The sequence below is a fragment of the Rattus rattus genome, chromosome 3 (assembly GCF_011064425.1).
Source record: "Rattus rattus isolate New Zealand chromosome 3, Rrattus_CSIRO_v1, whole genome shotgun sequence".
NCBI classification, from domain to species: Eukaryota; Metazoa; Chordata; class Mammalia; order Rodentia; family Muridae; genus Rattus; species Rattus rattus.
In genome coordinates this window covers 23,703,001-23,725,085 of record NC_046156.1, presented here as the reverse complement: position 1 = coordinate 23,725,085, position 22,085 = coordinate 23,703,001, and the positions used below count along the sequence as shown (strand labels likewise).

Sequence of the window (22,085 nt, the reverse complement as noted above, 5' to 3'; positions counted from 1 at the left end):
GTGTTGAGTCACGGCTTTCTGTCAGTGATGAACTCTACACAAGTATGGTCCTGTTAGACTGTAGTCATGCTGAACAGTTGATGTTACCTAGTGACGATGGAGCCACTGTGCTCCATTGCGGGTCCTTATTTGTGGTGATGTGGCTATAAGCAGAGCTACTCTACTGCTTGTCATTATAAAAATATGTTACATAAATCAGTGCAGAAGGGTTGGTGAGATGTCCCAGGGGTAAGAGTCCATCATGGCAGGGAAGCATGGCAGCAAGAAATACACACACATAGCTATAACCACCCAGTTTTCTACAGAGAAAAGATTGCTTCATCAAACCATCAGTGGTGCTGAGAAAGCTACATATTCACACGTGGAAGAATGAAGCTAGGTCTATCTCTCACTCTGTGAAAAATTAATTTGAAATTATATCTAAGAAGTGGAAACTTTGAAAGTGCTAAACATGTTAAAGAAAACATTTTAAGATATAGTCGTAGGCAAGGACTTTCTGAAAAGAGTACCACACTTCTGGAAATATAGCAAGAGTTAAGCAGTAGAATTGCATGAAATCTAAAGCTGTCTACAATAAAGAAAAACAGACAATGGGTGGAGCAAAGAGACCACTTACAGAATGAGAGAACATCTCTGCCAATTACACAGCCAAAGGGATTATATATAGAATATATAAACTTTAAAAATTAAATGCTAAAATCAAATAATCTAGTCAGCAAATGAACAGATGAGTTGAACACATAGTTCTCAAAAAAAAAAAGAAATATAAATGGCCAATAAATAGATGAAAAATGTTCAATATTTCTATCTATTTGGAAAATGCAAATCAAAACTATTATGAAACTATATTGAAAGAATAAAACGACATATTCTTATATAATAATGAAGTTTTAAAAATCACAATAAAGTTGGAAATTCGTAAAATAACTAATAATGAGACAACACAACTCAAAATCACACTGTATGAAAAAGGAACTCTCAAAGGAAAATTAAAAATACTTTGAACTAAATAAAAATGAAAATGCAGTTTATCAAAATTTATAGGATGTAACAAAGTAGTGCATAAAGTATGAGCATTCCGAAAACATTAAATATGTAAATTTAATAAAAACTACCACCTTAGTAAGCAGAAAAGGAAAGTAAACTCCATCCAAGAAAGCAGAAGAAATAAGAACCATTAGAGCCAAACTTGGCCTGTGACGCCATACAGTTGAGTCTCCACTTTCCTATCATATGCACATTTATGATTGTATGCATATATATAAGATCCATAATCCACCAGTGTGAGAAGAATGGCATTTGTTTTTCTTTCTTTTTTTTTTTTTTTTTTTGGTTTTTTTTTTTGTAGCTTGGGGCCGAACCCAGGGCCTTTCGCTTTCTAGGCAATCGCTCTTCCACTGAACTAAATCCCCCACCCCCTTGTTTTTCTTTCTGAGATTCAGTCAGTTGTCTTGAGTTACATCCATCTTTCTGCAAATGGCAACTTTGTCCTTCATCTATTACATTTTTTTGACTGTTCCTCCGCTTTTGGACCCTGAGGTTGGTTCCGTAAGTCAGCTGTGAAGAGCGCTGCAGTGACTGTGGCTATGCAGGTCTCTCTGTGAGTTGTTGGCCTGTAGTCCTTCGGGTCAGTACCCGAGCGGTACAGCTGGGTCGTATGGTCGAGTGATTTCTAGTTTGTTTAAGGAAGCCCCACGCTGGTTTCCACAGTGGTTGAACTACTTTACATTCCTGCCTACAGAGTAGAAGCTGGCTTCCGTCTGCATCCGCACTAGCATTTGTTGTTTGTTTCCCTAGTGAGCACCATTCAGACTAGGGTAAGACAGTTGCAATGTAGTCCTCACTCCCATTTCCCTGATCCTTAGGGAGCTTTTAAGGACTTTTAACTCATTTCAGTAACGCATTGTTTTGATTGAGTTGTTCAGTTTCTTCTTGAGTTAGATTATTACAAGATTTTTTTTTTTTTTTTTGCCGCAGTTATGAATAGAACTATTTTTCACGACTTGGTTTCAGCATGTTTTCTGTTGGCATGTAGGAAGGCTACTGATTGTTGTGTGTTCAGTGGTGCTATTTAATTTTTAGTTAAGCTGTGTGTGTCCCATTTGCCACAAGGACCTAGCTTGTTTGATTTTCTTCATATTTTTCCCCCTCCTCTCTTTTACCTTCAAGGTCCTTCATCAGACCTTACTCATTTATTTTGAAAATTCTACAAGTGGTGTTGGAAAAAATAATAAATAGATTAAAAAGTTGTGTTTTTTTAACTCAGTAAATATGAAACTAATAACATTTTGTGAATTTTTTATAGCCTTGCTGAAAGGACTACATTAGGATGCTAGAAGAATTATGTATGGCAAGAGCCAGGAATCCTTAAGACCTCTTCTGTCAGGCTGCCTCTTGTTGAACTGTGAGCTCCTTGTATCGCTTGGCTTCCAGCACCTAATATCTTTTATTTGTGTGTGTGCTGTCATTGTTTGGTTTATTTGCTCGTGGGTTTCCTGGGTACCTGTTACATGACTCAGTGATAGACACCTGATGGTTTGGAGGACCGTTCTGTCCAGGGGAGGGGACAATTTGAGAGGAGTCGGTTCTCTCCTGCTACCTTGTTCTCGGGATAAGGTATCTTCTTTTTTTTCTGCACCGTGCTGTCTACCCACACTTCTTGTTCATTCTCCTGCCTCCAGTTCCCCTGTCCCCGTGGCAGTGCTAGTGCCAGGATTAGATGTAAACCACAGATGCAGCATTTTGGCTTGGGCGAGCGCTGGAGGGAGGCAGCCAGAATGGCATGGCAAACGCTCTCGCGTGCTGAGCCATCTCCCTGGCTGGCCCACCAATGCTTCTGCACACAAGTATTTACTCCCCCTGCCCACCAACACTTCCCGCTCATAAGCTACCTTCTAACAACAAAAATATTACCTGAATAATTTTTTTCAATACAAAGGTTTAATGTGCTCATGTTTAAATTTTTGCTCTGTCATTGTGATGATGAATTAAGTTGAGAATTTGTATCATAGCCGGTCCAGGTTGTTTTCAAACTTAAGAAAATCTCTTCTTTATGGGTGTTCCCCTTCCCATCCTCCCCCCATTACCACTCTCCCCCCAACAATCATGTTCACTGGGGTTCAGTCTTAGGGACCAAGGGCTTCCCCTTCCACTGGTGCTCTTACTAGGATATTCATTGCTACCTATGAGGTTGGAGCCAGGGTCAGTCCATGTATAGTCTTTGGGTAGTGGCTTAGTCCCTGGAAGCTCTGGTTGGTTGGCATTGTTGTTCATATGGGGTCTCGAGCCCCTTCAAGCTCTTCCAGTCCTTTCTCTTATTCAACGGGGGTCCTTTTCTCAGTTCAGTGGTTTGCTGCTGGCATTCGCCTCTGTATTTGCTGTATTCTGGCTGTGTCTCTCAGGAGATCTACATCCAGTTCCTGTCGGCCTGCACTTCTTTGCTTCATCCATCTTATCTAGTTTGGTGGCTGTATATGTATGGGCCACATGTGGGGCAGGCTCTGAATGGGTGTTCCTTCTGCCTCTGTTCTAAACTTTGCCTCCCTATTCCCTCCCTCCCAAGGGTATTCTTGTTCCCCTTTTAAAGGAGTGAAGCATTCACATTGGATTAGGGGGATGTTTGCCTGGAAACCGGGAAAGGTAATAACAATTGAAATGTAAATAAGAAATACCCAATTTAATAAAGATGGAGAAAAAAATATAAAAAAAAATTTTAAAAAAAGGAAATCTCAACATATTGTCATGACATTTCTTAATGACTTGGCTTTATGGCGTGGGCCATCATGCCAGTTGTTAGAGGCAGAGGCAAGAGGACACTGGGAAGCCTGCCTAGGGAACAAAGCCAGAGCCTATCTTAGACAAGAAAGGAATAGAAAAATGCTAAGCTATTACAAAAGCCTTTAGTGCCTACAGGGTTCAGGGATGCCACTCAGTGTAGGGCTTTTGTCCACCATTTCGAGGCCATAGGTTGAATTCCCAGTAGGACAAAGAAAAACACTCACATAGAATTTGAAATCTCATTTTCCTGTTTCTCTTTGTGCAATGTGTGCATGCATGTATGTACGCGCATATGTAATGAGAGGACATGTGCCATGGAACATGTGCTAAGTTCAGCAAACAGCCTCGTGGGGTGGGTTCTGGTTTTCTCCTTCCGTACTTACATAGGTTTCAGAGACTGGCATAATTCATCAGGCTTGGCACACACGTTTACCTTTTAGGAATGGTCCTATGAACTGATAATGTCTCTGAAATATATTTTAACAACTATCCTTCATTTATACCAGTATGTGATATTAATCAACGTTTCGAGTGGCTTGGAGGTCTGCATATTAGTGTAGTTAATAGGATTTATTTTTGCTACATGTACTTATATCTATATAGATGTAATTTTCTTCTATTTCAGGAGTTACACTCATTGTATTATGGATTCTACTCTGGGCCCTTATAGGTCAAGAAGTTCTCCCTGGTGGAAATTTGTTTGGACTTGTAGTTATTTTTTACACTGCTTTTCTTGGGGGCAAAATTATAGAAGTCATTAGAATACCTGTAGTACCTCCCCTCCCACCTCTTCTTGGTAAGTGTATAATCTTCTGTATTCTTTGTTGATGATTTGTAAATTCTGAACATTTTCTATTTGGACTAGATATATTATTTTAATTAATAAGGTATATCTAACTTCTAATTATATGCATTTACTGTGCATGTATATCCAGCATTTCATATATATTTATGCTCTACACAGATTTTTACAATCTATTTTAAAAAGTAATTTGAAGATACTGAATATATTATTGATGTTACTTTATTATTTTATATGTTGGAAGCTTAGTTTAACATGCATTCTAGAAGAAAGGAAATTTAGAAAAGGCTGGCGAAAGGCCCTGGGTTCAGTCCCCAGCTCCAAAAAAAAAAAAAAAGAAAAGAAAAGAAAAAAGAAAAGGCTGAAGTTTTGTACATGTCATGGAACTATATGCACATTAGGATGAGTGGGTAGCATTACCCTCTGAGGGCTGTGTCAGCTGCATGAGTGTCTGTGTTGTGTATGTCAATCTGCCACTCCTGTATTAAGTATGGCTTCTTCATTTTATTGTTCTGTGATCTGCAGGTGGACAGGAAAGTTAGTGGTAAAATTTTTTCTGACGTCTCATATCTTCTACATGACCAATACATCTAAATAGGCAAAGCACGATCTGTAGAGATTGTCTCAGTACGTCTTACCATGTTCACAATACCCTCACATCCAAATCTCTCTAAATATTTACTCCACAACTTCTATTCCTGACTTTTCCATGAACAATGACATAACCTTCTTTCTGGTCTCTGGGGCCTATCTTATCACTGTCTAATTCTCCAAGACCAATACATAAAAACTGCAAGACTCTTATATCAATTCCTTTATAAAACCTTCCCATAGCCCCTGCCTCTGCCAAAGAGGAGGAGCCTTCCGCCATCTGGCCTCTGCCTCTCTTTGTCTTCACTCTCACTCTTGCTGTGCTCAGCATCACTGCTTGTTAACTATACCACACCTGCACCACACCTGCACCACACCTGCACCACACCTGCTCCACACCTGCACCACACCTGTTACACACCTGTACCACACCTGCACCACTCCTGCACCATGTGTCTGTGTTCAGCATCCCTTTACCCATGCACCCACCCCCATGCTTCTCTCTTGGAAAAATCAGCTGAATCAGATATACTCTGTTTTCTACTTTCTTTTCTCTCCCTTCCCTTCTGCCTTAGGGATGTTACTGGCTGGTTTCACCATCAGGAACGTTCCGATTCTTTACAAATTTGTCCATATTCCTACCTCATGGTCTTCAGCTTTAAGAAACACTGCCCTTACTATTATCCTAATACGAGCTGGGCTTGGACTGGACCCACAGGTAAGTTTCCTATTAAATTTTGAGTAAAAATTCTTTTACATATTAGAAAATAACAAAAATAAAAAGAAGCAGAGATTTTTGTAAAGTCTAATGTAAAACTAAGATAAAGATCAAAGACTTGACCAAAATGTTGGTTTTATAATTTCTACTTCCAGCCACCAGTATTTATATGAAGAGAAATCAATATGATATAAGGTCTGTGTTAGTGATCATCTTTAGTAATGTGCATAGAAGTAGGTGTGCCTTCGGCAGGACCACTGGCAGTTAACGGAGAGGCTTTCCTGTGGGCACCATTTACTTCCAGTTAACAAGGATAGGGTGATCCCATCAAAGCTTCCTTCTCTGTTTTCAAAGAAAGAGAAAAAACTTCAATGATTTGTTTTAATACTATGTGTAAATATGTTCATGATTAACTTTATATTATTGTAAAAGCTCATTTAAAATATTTCTTAAAATATTATAATCTGGAGATCAGAAATCTGTTTGAATTATTGAAAGGTGACTTGTCATGGACATAATAGCTACAGAAATAAATGTGGGAAGTATATATATATATAGGTTTAATGATATTATACCAAAAGGGTAAGTAATTATCACTGGTGATGATTGAGCCATTAAGAAAATAGAAAAGGTTTTCCTTTTGAAATGTATTGATTTTTTTTTTTTTACTTTTGACATGCTAGTCTTTTTTATTATTACTATTAAATAGCTCACCACTAATTAATTGGTGGGAAAAATCCAGTGGGACACTATCATTTTAATGTTCAAGGGGAAAATTAAAGAAGTTGGAGTAACCGTGGAGAGGTAAACCTTTGCAAGTGACTATAAATGTGCTTTGTCAAGGGTGAATTGCTATCACTCAAAGGACTGCTGTGTTATAATGTTTGCTTAAATGATTGTCTGGTTGGCCTTTGGGATCGATCTCAGTGCAACCTTTTCTATTTCAGGCTTTGAAGCATCTGAAGGGAGTTTGTCTGAGATTGTCCTTCGGTCCATGCCTCCTAGAGGCGTGTGCAGCTGCTTTTTTCTCCCACTTCATTATGAACTTTCCTTGGCAATGGGGGTTCCTATTAGGGTAAATTTTTTTCCTTTCCTCATAACATGAAGTTACACAGTTAAATGTATTTGATTAAAGCTTTAGATACTCTGAATACTGTATAGCCAAGTTCTTCATTAAAATTGTATTATTAGGGGTTGGGGATTTAGCTCAGCGGTAGAGCGCTTGCCTCGCAAGCGCAAGGCCCTGGGTTCGGTCCCCAGCTCTGAAAAAAAGAAAAGAGAAAAAAAAATCCTATTATTAGGGGTGAGCAAGAATCCTCGAAAATCAATTGATCAAAGATAGAGTCAAGATCCACATTTACCAGACGCTGCCGTGGATAGCGCACCCTCCTGTGATCCCACGCTAGGAAGGCTGATGCCCTACCCGACTCAGTTCAGGGCCAGTCAGAGGTACACAGCAAGGTCCTATCTCTGAAAAAATCTGCCATCAGCTACTCAGACATTGTTAGTTCCCCAGTGTAGAGTGTCAAATAGTATAGTACAGTGCATAGTCCCTCATCTTCTCCCTGCTCCTGTCCTGTGTGTGCATGTATGTCAAATGACCTCTTTTTCATACACTATTGTATTGTGTGCATACATATGTGTGTGTACACATATACATATATACATATATATTATATACGTGAGAGATTTTATTAATGGGCATGTAAATAAAAAAATTCTTCTATTTTCAGAATGTTAAAAATGCAAAACAACCTTTTCTGTCAGTGCAGAGCCCCAACAATCTTCTCTTTTTCCATTCCCTCGTGTTAAAATCCCTCCTTCAAATTGGTCTGTAGGCAAATCTATGGGACATTTTATTGATTGGTGATATATAGGAGGGCCTACATACACTGCTGTGGCAGTGTCACCCCTGGGTAGATGGTTCTAAGTTATGTCTGGAAGTAGTCTGAGGAGGCCATGGAGAGCAAGCCAGTAAGCAGCATTCTTCCATGACCTCTACTTCAGCTCCTGAATGGATTCCTGCCCTGTCTTGTCTTTGCAATCTACTATAAAAGGACATAAATTCTTCCTTCAAGTTTGGTCATGGTATTTATCATAGAAATAGAAACCAGACTAGGACACTGTTTCTCCAAATCTTTGTACTATTTAGTAGTTGCTTGTTTGCATAATTTAGACTTTCCAATAACTGGAGACTGCTGTCTCTGCTACTTATGTGTTAAAGAAAAAGGGGCACTTTTATAACTAAACAAGATACCCAAAGTTTTCTAAAAGCAAAAGTCTTAGACTTGGATTCTTAAGATTTGGATGTTAAGAAAGCTCTCAGTAGAAAATGCTATGTGCATGTAAGATTTGGGGAAAATCCCAAACTTTTTTTTTATTTTACAGTTAATTGCTCAATGAATCTTCAAATCGTCTAGTAGAATAGAAAGCCACAGACAGGGCTAGTGAAGCATGCCTTTAATTTTGGCTTTCTGGAGGTAGAAATGGGGATCTCTGTGAGTTCAAGGCCAGTCGGGTCTACATAGCAAGTTCCAGGACAAGCAGGGCTGTAGAAAGCGACCCTGTCTCAAAACAAACAAAAAATAGACAGCTTCAAACTCCTGTTTACCGCAAAATACATGGGCCTTGTAGCATAATGTAGAGCAGATTGCCTTTGTGAGAATTCCAAATGTCACTGTAGATGTTACAATATTCCCAGAAAATACAAGCTAAGAAATATGAATTGGATTAGTTCATTAGTTAATTGATGCATTTGACAACCACACCCATTTGCCTCTCTACATGTCTCTGAAGGAAGGAAGTTCTCACTTCCCAGGTAAGAATTTGGTAATGATTTCTTGAATATGAAACTGAATTTACCTGCAGCAAAAGCAAATCTAGACCAAGGAAGCTATATCAAACTTTAAAGCTTATGCTCAGATAACGAAGCAGTATCCAAAATGAGTTGTACATATGTGAAAAGCATATACCTTAAGATCTTCAATATATAAAGAATTTCTACAACTCAACTTTTTAAAAGTTATCTAGCTAGGCATGGGGCCTTGTGCCTATAATTCTAGTATTTAGAAAGCTGGGTCAGAAAGGTTGTTTTGAACTCAAGGCCAGCCTGGGATACAAAGTAAGACACTTTCTCACGTGTGTGAGTGTGTGAGTGTGTGTGTGTGTGTGTGTGTGTGTGTGTGTGTGTGTTTGTGCCAAAGACATTTCTCCACAGAAAATATACAAATGGCCAACAAACATCTGAAATTCTTGGCATCTATAAGTATTAGAAAACAGCAGTTAAAAGAATATATCTCTGTGCATATATTAGGCTGACATGTGTGTGTAATAATGACAAGGATGTGGAGAAACTGGGTCTGTTGTGTTCTGCTGCTGGGATTGTGAAATGGTAGAGACACTACATAAGGTTTTAGAGTATTCACTGGGTGTGGTTACAGTGCCTTTAAGTATGTAACATCTTTTGCACCAGTGGCAAACATATTGGGCTTGTGTTTTCCTTCTGAAATCCTCCTTTGTCTCTTATACTTGGAATACACTTGGTTTCTTGTCCCTTGAGGAGCAGTCTCCTGTTGTCTGCCAGTTGCAGTATGCATTTTCTGATTATATTGATATCTTCATTCGAAATAATGTAGGGATAGGGGAAGGCCTACAATTTGTGCTCAGTCCAATTTCTTAAGAAATATCACTGTGAAGTTTTACCCAGCGCTAAATAACATGCACAGTGGCCTGTCACCATGAAGTGACTTTCACTCAAAAGCGTAATGATGTTGTGGGAAATTGACAACCAAACGTCAGTTGCCTAGAAGGACAGATGGGTCCTCAAAGTCTGCCTTTCAGTTTTGTCCTAGGTGCTGTCTCTCCTGCTGTTGTCGTTCCCAACATGCTACTGTTGCAAGAGAATGGATATGGTGTTGAGAAGGGCATTCCAACCTTACTAGTGGCTGCTAGCAGTATGGATGACATCGTGGCCATTACTGGATTCAACACATTCTTGAGCATAGTCTTTTCCTCGGGTAAATAAGAAAATTGCAACCTTTTTCTCTAGTTCTTTCAGCTGGGTTTATGGCCTTCCTTCTATATTTATTAACCAAGACTTTAATGTCTCTCTATTCTTCATGGAAAGCTCATCTTGATCAGGTAAGATGCTTCAGATGCTTCAATGGATCTTTTTTTTTTTTTTTTTTTTTTTTGGAGCTGGGGACCGAACCCAGGGCCTTGCCCTTCCTAGGCAAGCGCTCTACCACTGAGCTAAATCCCCAACCCCAATGGATCTTTTAAAAATTAAAAAATACAACAAATTCTCCAAAGCCCCCAAGTAATACATAACAGAATGACGTCATTTTGCGCTGAACTTTTCCTCATCCTTGATATTGATCTGGTTTTGGTGCTTTGGAATCTTGTCAGTTTTCACTACGTAAACTATAAGCAGTACTGTTAATAGTCTCACTAATACATCGACGGAGGGTTTTTCAAATATATGTTGTTTACCATCCTAATAGCATGATGCTTGGTATTAAGACAACACAGAGCTGGGACACGCGTGTGCCCTTTTGATAGTGTTAAGACAGAAATGTTAAGGCACCAGTTCAGATTCGCAAGCTGGTGTTTGATCTTGAGCACCTCGGCAGATACTGTGACAGTAGAAAGTGGGCTTACAGAGGCCCAGACTGCAGGAAAGTAGGAAAAGTCACCACCATCACTAGAGGCCATGCTGTCCTGGGTGCTGGTAGTGCTCAGGCTGAGACCGAGAACCTACCAGTAAGGAGACACAGTAAGTGTTAGATCCACACAGCCAAGGAGAATTCACCGGAATTCACAGTTGATCAGAGGCCCTGGAGAGACAGTATACTCAAGCATTCCTGGGGAAAACAGATGGGCACCCAACTGGCACCTCGAGTTCAACTTTGTCCAGTACAGGGAGCTGAAGTGGTTTGCAAAGGAAGTTGAGTCTTCTCTGACTCTGGATGGATGAAATGGCAGACGACTTTCTGGATGAACTGAATGCTCTGTTTTTACAGTTGGATTGGCAGACACAATTTTCTTTTTTGAACAGAAGTTTATCTCACGATAGTTGCCTCCACATGCAGTTGATGGACACCATGAAGCCAGTGTGTCACACCCGGAAGTCCCTCAACCCCGCTTTCTACTCCCAGCAGAGTCCCATTGCATGAGGGCACCACCTGCCGCTCACTTTGGAATATCAGAAGCTCCTCCCTGACATTCCCAGCGGGTACTCTAAGACTTGAAAAGGCACGGCAGTATCTGTGGCCTTGGTGGCTCTGGCAGTCATGGTCTTGGAACATCACATAATTCTAGACCAGACCTGGAAGAGGAGTGACCACTTGGCTCTCCGGGAGCTTGGTGGCATCAGGTGCAGAAAGCACCAGACTCTCTAACCAGACAGTGCTGTGAGTGAGGTGACCTGCAGTGAGACGCTGGCAAAGCCCCTCGTGGCCAAAGGGAGAATGCCAGGTGCCTTCTAACACAGAGCATGCTCCCTGGGAAGATAGGTGAGCACAGAGACTGCCCGCCTGCAGACATGTTTATGGAGTTGTTGAAAATCTGCTAACAGAAATGACAGTCACAAAATTGGGCGGGAAACACATAACAAGAAAATCGGGTCTCAAAGTGTTACTTGGAATTCTTAGCTTTAAAATTATTTTCAGAAATGAGAGTTTCCACAGGTATTAATGCTTGGATTATCTACAGTATTGAAAATTCAGTTGTCTATATTATAGAAGCATTACGATGGTTTTAGTTTGAAAAGTGTGCAGAGCTGGATGTGTTAGTGTGCCTACATCCTCGGCATTTTACGAGGCTGGGAGGGGATCACATGACCCAGGAGTTCAAGGCCAGATAGACTCTGTCTCTTTTTTTTTTTTTTTTTTTAATTAACTTGAGTATTTCTTATATACATTTCGAGTGTTATTCCCTTTCCCGGTTTCCGGGCAAACATCCCCCTCCCCCCTCCCCTTCCTTTTGGGTGTTCCCCTCCCCACCCCCCCCCCCCTTGCCGCCCTCGCCCCAACAGTCTAGTTCACTGGGGGTTCAGCCTTAGCAGGACCCAGGCCTTCCCCTTCCACTGGTGCTCTTACTAGGATATTCATTGTTACCTATGAGGTCAGAGTCCAGGGTCAGTCCCTGTATAGTCTTTAGGTAGTGGCTTAGTCCCTGGAAGCTCTGGTTGCTTGGCATTGTTGTTCATAAGGGGTCTCGAGCTCCTTCAAGCTCTTCCAGTTCTTTCTCTGATTCCTTCAACGGGGGTCCTATTCTCAGTTCAATGGTTTGCTGCTGGCATTCGCCTCTGTATTTGCTGTATTCTGGCTGTGTCTCTCAGGAGCAATCTACATCCGGTAACTGTTGGCCTGCACTTCTTTGCTTCATCCATCTTGTCTAATTGGGTGGCTGTATATGTATGGGCCACATGTGGGGCAGGCTCTGAATGGGTGTTCCTTCAGTCTCTGTTTTAATCTTTGCCTCTCTCTTCCCTGCCAAGGGTATTCTTGTTCCCCTTTTAAAGAAGGAGTGAAGCATTCACATTTTGATCATCCATCTTGAGTTTCATGTGTTCTAGGCATCTAGGGTAATTCAAGCATTTGGGCTAATAGCCACTTATCAATGAGTGCATACCATGTATGTCTTTCTGTGATTGGGTTAGCTCACTCAGGATGATATTTTCCAGTTCCAACCACTTGCCTACGAATTTCATAAAGTCGTTTTTGATAGCTGAGTAATATTCCATTGTGTAGATGTACCACATTTTCTGTATCCATTCCTCTGTTGAAGGGCATCTGGGTTCTTTCCAGCTTCTGGCTATTATGAATAAGGCTGCGATGAACATAGTGGAGCACGTGTCTTTTTTATATGTTGGGGCATCTTTTGGGCATATGCCCAAGAGAGGTATAGCTGGATCCTCAGGCAGTTCAATGTCCAATTTTCTGAGGAACCTCCAGACTGATTTCCAGAATGGTTGTACCAGTCTGCAATCCCACCAACAATGAAGGAGTGTTCCTCTTTCTCCGCATCCTCGCCAGCATCTGCTGTCACCTGAGTTTTTGATCTTAGCCATTTTCACTGGTGTGAGATGAAATCTCAGGGTTGTTTTGATTTGCATTTCCCTGATGACTAAAGATGTTGAACATTTCTTTAGGTGTTTCTCAGCCATTCTGCATTCCTCAGCTCTGAATTCTTTGTTTAGCTCTGAACTCCATTTTTTAGTAGGGTTATTTGTCTCGCTGCGGGCTAACTTCTTGAGTTCTTTGTATATTTTTGATATAAGCCCTCTATCTGTTGTAGGATTGGTAAAGATCTTTTCCCAATCTGTTGGTTGCCGTTTTGTCCTAATCACAGTGTCCTTTACCTTACAGAAGCTTTGCAGTTTTATGAGATCCCATTTGTCGATTCTTGATCTTAGAGCATAAGCCATTGGTGTTCTGTTCAGAAAATTTTCTCCAGTGCTCATGTGTTCAAGATGCTTCCCCACTTTTTTTCTATTAGTTTGAGTGTATCTGATTTGATGTGGAGGTCCTTGATCCACTTGGACTTAAGCTTTGTACAGGGTGATAAGCATGGATCAATCTGCATTCTTCTACATGTTGACCTCCAGTTGAACCAGCACCATTTGCTGAAAATGCTATCTTTTTTCCATTGGATGGTTTTGGCTCCTTTGTCAAAAATCAAGTGACCATAGGTGTGTGGGTTCATTTCTGGGTCTTCAATTCTATTCCATTGGTCTATCTGTCTGTCTCTGTACCAATACCATGCAGTTTTATCACTATTGCTCTGTAATACTGCTTGAGTTCAGGGATAGTGATTCCCCTGAAGTCCTTTTTATTGTTGAGGATAGTTTTAGCTATCCTGGGTTTTTTTATTCCAGATGAATTTGCAAATTGTTCTGCCTAACTCTTTGAAGAATTGGATTGGTATATTGATCAGGATTGCATTGAATCTGTAGATCGCTTTTGGTAAAATGGCCATTTTTACTATATTAATCCTGCCAATCCATGAGCATGGGAGATCTTTCCATCTTCTGAGGTCTTCTTCAATTTCTTTCTTCAGAGGCTTAAATTTCTTATTGTACAGATCTTTTACTTGCTTGGTTAAAGTCACACCGGGTACTTTATATTATTTGGGTCTATTATGAAGGGTGTCGTTTCCCTAATTTCTTTCTCGGCTTTTTCTCTTTTGTGTAGAGGAAGGCTACTGATTTATTTGAGTTAATTTATACCCAGCCACTTTGCTGAAGTTGTTTATCAGCTTTAGTAGTTCTCTGGTGGAACTTTTGGGATCACTTAAATATACTATCATATCATCTGCAAATAGTGATATTTTGACTTCTTCTTTTCGATCTGTATCCCTTGACCTCCTTTTTGTTGTCTGATTGCTCTAGCTAGAACTTCAAGAACTATATTGAATAAGTAGGGAGAGAGTGGGCAGCCTTGTCTAGTCCCTGATTTTAGTGAGATTGCTTCAGGTTTCTCTCCATTTAGTTTAATGTTAGCAGCTGGTTTGCTGTATATAGCTTTACTATGTTTAGGTATGGGCCTTGAATTCCTATTCTTTCCAGGACTTTTATCATGAAGGGGTGTTGAATTTTGTCAAATGCTTTCTCAGCATCTAATGAAATGATCATGTGGTTTTGTTCTTTCAGTTTGTTTATATAATGGATCACGTTGATGGTTTTCCGTATATTAAACCATCCCTGCATGCCTGGGATGAAGCCTACTTGATCATGGTGGATGATTGTTTTGATGTGCTCTTGGATTCGGTTTGCCAGAATTTTATTGAGTATTTTTGCGTCGATATTCATAAGGGAAATTGGTCTGAAGTTCTCTTTCTTTGTTGGGTCTTTGTGTGGTTTAGGTATAAGAGTAATTGTGGCTTCATAGAAGGAATTCGGTAGTGATCCATCTGTTTCAATTTTGTGGAATAGTTTGGATAATATTGGTATGAGGTCTTCTATGAAGGTTTGATAGAATTCTGCACTAAACCCGTCTGGACCTGGGCTCTTTTTAGTTGGGAGACCTTTAATGACTGCTTCTATTTCCTTAGGAGTTATGGGGTTGTTTAACTGGTTTATCTGTTCCTGATTTAACTTCGGTACCTGGTATCTGTCTAGAAATTGTCCATTTCCTGTAGATTTTCAAGTTTTGTTGAATATAGGCTTTTATAGTAAGATCTGATGATTTTTTGAATTTCTCTGAATCTGTAGTTATGTCTCCCTTTTCATTTCTGATTTTGTTAATTTGGACACACTCTCTGTGTCCTCGTTAGTCTGGCTAAGGGTTTATCTATCTTGTTGATTTTCTCAAAGAACCAACTTTTGGTTCTGTTGATTCTTTCTATGGTCCTTTTTTGTTTCTACTTGGTTGATTTCAGCTCTGAGTTTGATTATTTCCTGCCTTCTACTCCTCCTGGGTGTATTTGCTTCTTTTTGTTCTAGAGCTTTTAGGTGTGCTGTCAAGCTGCTGACATATGCTCTTTCCTGTTTCTTTCTGCAGGCACTCAAGCTATGAGGTTTTCCTCTTAGCACAGCTTTCATTGTGTCCCATAAGTTTGGATATGTTGTACCTTCATTTTCATTAAATTCTAAAAAGTTTTTAATTTCTTTCTTTATTTCTTCCTTGACCAGGTTATCATTGAGTAGAGCACTGTTCAATTTCCACGTATATGTGGGCATTCTTCCCTTATTGTTATTGAAGACCAGTTTTAGGCCGTGGTGGTCCAATAGCACACATGGGATTATTTTTATCTTTCTGTACCTGTCGAGGCCCGTTTTTTGACCAATTATATGGTCAATTTTGGAGAAAGTACCATGAGGAGCTGAGAAGAAAGTATATCCTTTTGCTTTAGGATAGAATGTTCAATAAATATCCGTTAAGTCCATTTGGCTCATGACTTCTCTTAGTCTATCTACATCTCTGTTTAATTTCTGTTTCCATGATCTGTCCATTGATGAGAGTGGGTGTTGAAATCTCCTACTATTATTGTGTGAGGTGCAATGTGTGTTTGAGCTTTAGTAAGGTTTCTTTTATGTATGTAGGTGCCCTTGTATTTGGGGCATAGATATTTAGGATTGAGAGTTCATCTTGGTGGATTTTTCCTTTGATGAATATGAAGTGTCCTTCCTTATCTTTTTTGATGAATTTTAGTTGGAAATTGATTTTATTTGATATTAGAATGGCTACTCCAGCTTGCTTCTTCAGACCATTTGCTTGGAAAGTTGTTTCCCAGCCTTTCACTCTGAGGTAGTGTCTGTCTTTGTCTCTGAGGTGTGTTTCCTGTAGGCAGCAGAATGCAGGGTCCTCGTTGCATATCCAGTTTGTTAATCTATGTCTTTTTATTGGGGAGTTGAGGCCATTGATGTTGAGAGATATTAAGGAATAGTGATTATTGCTTCCTGTTATATTCATATTTGAATGTGAGGTTATGTTTGTGTGCTTTTCTTTTTGTTTTGTTGCCAAGACAATTAGTTTCTTGCTTCTTCTAGGGTATAGCTTGCCTCCTTATGTTGGGCTTTACCATTTATTATCCTTTGTAGTGCTGGATTTGTAGAAAGATATTGTGTAAATTTGGTTTTGTCATGGAATATCTTGGTTTCTCCATCTATGTTAATTGAGACTTTTGCAGGATACAGTAACCTGGGCTGGCATTTGTGTTCTCTTAGGGTCTGTATGACATCAGTCCAGGATCTTCTGGCCATCATAGTTTCTGGCGAGAAGTCTGGTGTGATTCTGATAGGTCTGCCTTTATATGTTACTTGACCTTTTTCCCTTACTGCTTTTAATATTCTTTCTTTATTTTGTGCGTTTGGTGTTTTGACTATTATGTGACAGGAGGTGTTTCTTTTCTGGTCCAATCTATTTGGAGTTCTGTAGGCTTCTTGTATGCCTATGGGTATCTCTTTTTTTAGGTTAGGGAAGTTTTCTTCTATGATTTTGTTGAAGATATGTACTGGTCCTTTGAGCTGGGAGTCTTCACTCTCTTCTATACCTATTATCCTTAGGTTTGATCTTCTCATTGAGTCCTGGATTTCCTGTATGTTTTGGACCAGTAGCTTTTTCTGCTTTACATTATCTTTGACAGTTGAGTCAATGATTTCTATGGAATCTTCTGCTCCTGAGATTCTCTCTTCCATCTCTTGTATTCTGTTGGTGAAGCTTGTATCTACAGCTCCTTGTCTCTTCTTTTGGTTTCTATATCCAGGTTGTTTCCATGTGTTCTTTCTTGATTGCTTCTATTTCCATTTTAATTCCTTCAACTGTTTGATTGTGTTTTCCTGGAATTCTTTCAGGATTTTTGTGACTCCTCTCTATGGGCTTCTACTTGTTTATTTATGTTTTCCTGGAATTCTTTCAGGCATTTTTGCGATTCCTCTCTGTAGGCTTCTACTTGTTCTCTAAGGGAATTCTTCACGTCTTTCTTGAAGTCCTCCAGCATCATGATCATATATGATTTTGAATCTAGATCTTGCTTTTCTGGTGTGTTTGGATATTCCATGTTTGTTTTGATGGGAGAATTGGGCTCCGATGGTGCCAGGTAGTCTTGGTTTCTGTTGCTTGGGTTCCTGCGCTTGCCTTTCGCCATCAGATTATCTCTAGTGTTACTTTGTTCTGCTATTTCTGACAGTGGCTAGACTGTTCTATAAGCCTGTGTGTCAGGAGTGCTGTAGACCTGTTTTCCTCTTTTCTTTCAGCCAGTTATGGGGACAGAGTGTTCTGCTTTTGTGCGTGTAGTTTTTCCTCTCTACAGGTCTTCAGCTGTTCCTGTGGGCCTGTGTCTTGAGTTCACCAGGCAGGTCACTTGCAGCAGAAAAGTTGGTCTTACCTGTGGTCCTGAGGCTCAAGTTCGCTCTCGGGGTGCTCCCCACGAGCTCTCTGTGGCGGCAGCAACCAGGAAGATCTGCGCCGCTGTTTCCGGGAGCCTCCGTGCACCAGGGTTCCAGATGGCCTCCGGTGTTTTCCTCTGGAATCAGTAATGTGTGCAGAGAGCAGTCTCTTCTGGTTTCGCAGGCGTGTCTGCCTCTCTGAAGGTTTAGCTCTCCTTCCCACGGGATTTGGGTGCAGAGAACTGTTTATCCGGTCTGTTTCCTTCAGGTTCCAGCGGTGTCTCAGGCGCAGGGGTCCTGCCGCTCCTGGGCCCCCTGTCTCTTTTTTTTTTTTAAATCAGAAAATTAAGATAAGAATAAAATCTGTAATTGTCATCCCCATAAGGTAAGATTTCTCAGCCTTGTTTTATAAATTTTCTCGCTGTCACCTCTCTTCTCTTTCTCTCTGTGTCCCACTATTCTGTGTGTTTCTGTGTCTAAGAGTGTACGTGTGTGCATGTATGGTGCTGTGGGTGTGTGCACACATGTGCATGTGGAGACCAGAGGTTGGCATTGGATGTTTTCTTCACCCATTCTCTGTTTTGTTGGTTGAGACAGGATCTTTCCCTGTGCCTGCAACTCAGCAGTCTGGCTCGGCTGGCTGGCCAGTGAGCTCTAGAGATCCTCCTGTGTGCACAGTCTCAGCCCTGGGACTAGAGAACACGCAGAGGATCTTAACATCAGCGTCTCAGGCCTGCCGTCTAGCGTTTTACTAACAGGGCCATCTTCCTACCTCTCTCCCATTGTTCTTATTTAAAAAGAAAAAAAAATACCACTGACCATTGACCATACTGTTGGCAGGAGAGCCTTGAGGCCTGTGGATAAAAGTATTTACCATCGAGAAGCACAGCAAGATAATTCTCAAAAAGAAAGCGTCGTACTCTCGAGGGGGAACGTGTCCTTCATGTAGCAGTTAAGGGAAGTTATTTGGCCTTGCCTCCCGGGCTGTATGTGTGTGATCGTATTTGAATAGAGTTCAGGAGGGCAACGCACTATCTTGACGTCTTACATTGAAAAAGGCCCCGTGTCCTTAAAACTGGCCATTAGGACTGAGGAGGCAGCAATGGGCTCTAATTGTTTATGGTATTACAACCCACTGAGCGAGCATCTAAGCAATTAGAGCCCCACCATTAGGGAGTGGAGAGTTTTGCTTTTTATTTTGGGCCCCTTTATCTCTGGCTTCATTATTTCATTTATTGTTACTGTAGCCGATATGGTAGGGGTAGGGGATATGGGATGCACGCACAGACCATGTGTAGAGGTCAGAAGATGACTTTTAGGACTTGGTTCTCTCCTTTTTTTAAGTTTGATTTACGTGCGTGTATATTACATGTATGTGGGTACCCTCAGAGCCCAAAAGACAACCTTAGGTGTGGAACTGGAGTCACAGGCCACCGCTGTGAAGGCTGAGAAGAACTTTCTCTCCTCTCAACCCTGAGGCCTGAGGGTTGAGTCAGATGTCAGGTGCGTGGGCAAGCGCTTCATCCCTGCTGAGCTAGCCCAGAGTCCTCATTGTTTAAAGTTTATTTTTTTTATTTAAAGTGATTTTTAAAGTGATTTTTTTGTTGTTGTTTATGTGTGTTTTGCCTAAATGTGTGTTTGTACACCTGATGTGGTCAGTGCCCACAGCAGCCAGAAGAGGGCGTTGAATCGTTTGAGCTGGAGTTACGGGTGGTTATTAGCCACCACAGGGGACCTTGAACTGGAAACCCAGATCCTCTCTCTGCAGAAGAGGCCAGTGCTCTTAACTGCTGAGCCATCTCTCCAGCCCTGTTAACAGCTCCAGTTTTTGCCTTTCATTGCTACGCAGTCTAAATTATTTTGCTGTTAACTTTATTATCACATACTTTTCATATAAAAAATAATTTGTCTTGAATCAGGGTAACTTGTTATGGTGGCTGGCATGGAATTCCTTGTCTAATTGTCAAGTCTACCAAACAACCAGGGTTGGTTACACATAATGATCTGGGGATTTTTTTTTTTTTTTTTCATTTTGAATGATTGCATAGTATTAGTGGACTGCTTCAGAATTGCAACCTGTACAAAATTGTAATTGACTACAACATTTACTATCAAAATAATACTTGGTTAAATCTCTTATGTGGGAACATCTGTACCTGGGCTAAGTGTTTTCTTTCCTTTCTGTTTTATTTTTGTTTTGTTTTGAGACAGGCTCACTCTCTAGCCCAGGCTGGCCTGGAACTCACTGTGTAGCCCAGGCTAGCTTTCCACTTGCTGCAATTCTCTGGTCTCAGGCTCCTCAGCCCTAGGTTAAAGCCACTTCTGGCTTCTGAATGGAGAAAGGAAAGTATCTTCTGCAAATTGTGATGGGGAAACGTCATGTCCTTCCACAAAAGAGTAAAATTAAGGAGAAGTTTTATGACATTGAGCTTGGCAATAGGTTCTTGGATGTAACACTAGCAATCACTGGCTACAAAAGCAAATATTGGTATAATATGGATATCAAACTTAAAAACGTACATACCACACCAGCCAGAGTGGAAATATGGTGCTTGGTATAGCATCCCATGAGGGGTTGATAATGTGAAGATTACGTGGAAAAACTGTATCAAGAACAAGGAAATGCCTCGGACTAAAGTGAAAGATGAAGCCCTTGCTTTAGTCTGGAGCCTAACACCACTGTGATGTCTGCGCTTTGGCCATAGGGAATGATGGCGGTGGGCGAGTCCTCATGGATGTCTCGATGGCTCTTACAAAAGGTATCACGGGAGCTCTTCCTCCACATGAGACCATGGAGAAGATGACCAGTGAGGAAGACTCTTACCAGATACCAGGCTATTGATATCTGCCTTCTTGCCCTCCAGAACTGAGAAAAGTCTATCTAGATGGTTTACAGATGACCAATGCTTAAAGATGAGGAATCAGAGGTGAAGGACACACAAATCAACAACAGGCATCTGGACAGCGTCCAACGCATGCAACAGTGAGAACAGAAATCAAGAGCAGAGCGCCCCAGCTCCCCTGGGCAGTCCATACCCACCCGCACTCCGGTTTTCTTTCTGCAAGACTTTAGGAAGACCACACCTATGTTCTTGGGTGTCTTGGGTGCTTAAAAGTCTGTACTAGAATCCCTTTCTGAAACTGCAGCTGTGTGACATAAAAAGAACGAGGTGTCAGGCTGCACAGGCATTAAGAACACTAGAATGTTGCTTTCGCCATTCTTCAACATTCGGTGTAAATTTTAGGGTTTTCTTTCCCATCTCTAGTAAAGTCTCCTCGAATTTTTTGTGGGAATCACGTAGCCCCGAGAGGTTTCTTCAGCTAATATGGGCATCGTAACTATATTGAATCTTCCGACCATGCACAAATGTATTTCCTACTTATGTGTATCCATCCCTTTTCTGAGCCACGTTTGTACTCATCAGTACAAGCCTTTCAGCTCCTTAATTAGTTATTCCTTGTTCTTTCTTATATTACCCAAAGCCAGTTCCTTCCTTTCCCTTTCATTGTTAGTGTGTGGAACAACTGATATGTCAGGGTTGACTTCGGAGCATACGATCTTTCCATAGTTCCGACAGGTTTATGTTTGAAGGGTGAATGTTAGGGTCTCTCTGTGTCTCGTTGTGCGTGTGTCTGCAGGGGCTCGGGTGAAAGGAATGCCAAGGTACACGTGTGGGATCCGAGAGAGGCTTCAGGCATCAGTCCTGGCCTTCGGCCTTGTTTTGAGACTGAGTCTCATTGTTCACTGCTCTGTACACCATGCTCAAAAATGCCACGTCTACCTTCCACCTCTGTCTGTTGGTCCCTGGGGTTACACGTGCTTGTTTAATACTGCACCTGCTCTCTGATTCACATCGTCTGGCTTGCAAGGCAACCACATTACCCACTGAGACAGCTCTTTAGTCCCAGATGCTAAGGTTTTCTGTATATAAGGTCAGTCCACTTAAGAGAGAGATTTTTTTTTCCTTTCCAATCGGATGCCTTTTATTTTTCTTCTTGCCTATTTTCTCTGTCTAGAACTCTGAGTACCTTGAGAATAGAATTGGGGAAAATGGCATCATTGCCCTATTTCTGATCGTTAAAAGAAAAAATTTCATTTCACCGGTCTATATGCAGTTAGCTATACGCTTTTCTTGTAGGGCTTTATCGGGGATAACTTGCTTCCATTCTGAACTGAGTAACGTCATCACGAAAGACTGTTGGATACTGCACCAAGCAAGTTGGCCTTGTGATTTCTGTCCCTTCTTCTTTTAATGTACTATATCACAGGAAAGAGTTTTGTATTTTGGCCCCAGATAAGAAACATTCTGAGAGGCCAAAATAGACGGCTCAGTAGTTAAGACTGCTTGATGCCTTCCAGAGTACCT

General features: G+C 40.9%; 1 protein-coding gene across 1 annotated transcript in view; it reads left to right on the top strand.

Annotated features, from left to right (window-relative positions):
• Slc9b1 (solute carrier family 9 member B1) overlaps positions 1–22,085 on the top strand; it is a 48,056-nt gene that overhangs the window by 17,132 nt on the left and 8,839 nt on the right. Inside the window, exons 5-8 of the mRNA XM_032897278.1 lie at positions 4,403–4,573; positions 5,746–5,888; positions 6,836–6,963; positions 9,729–9,904. Coding sequence (XP_032753169.1) covers positions 4,403–4,573; positions 5,746–5,888; positions 6,836–6,963; positions 9,729–9,904 — 618 coding nt within the window. The remainder of the gene's footprint in view (positions 1–4,402; positions 4,574–5,745; positions 5,889–6,835; positions 6,964–9,728; positions 9,905–22,085) is intronic.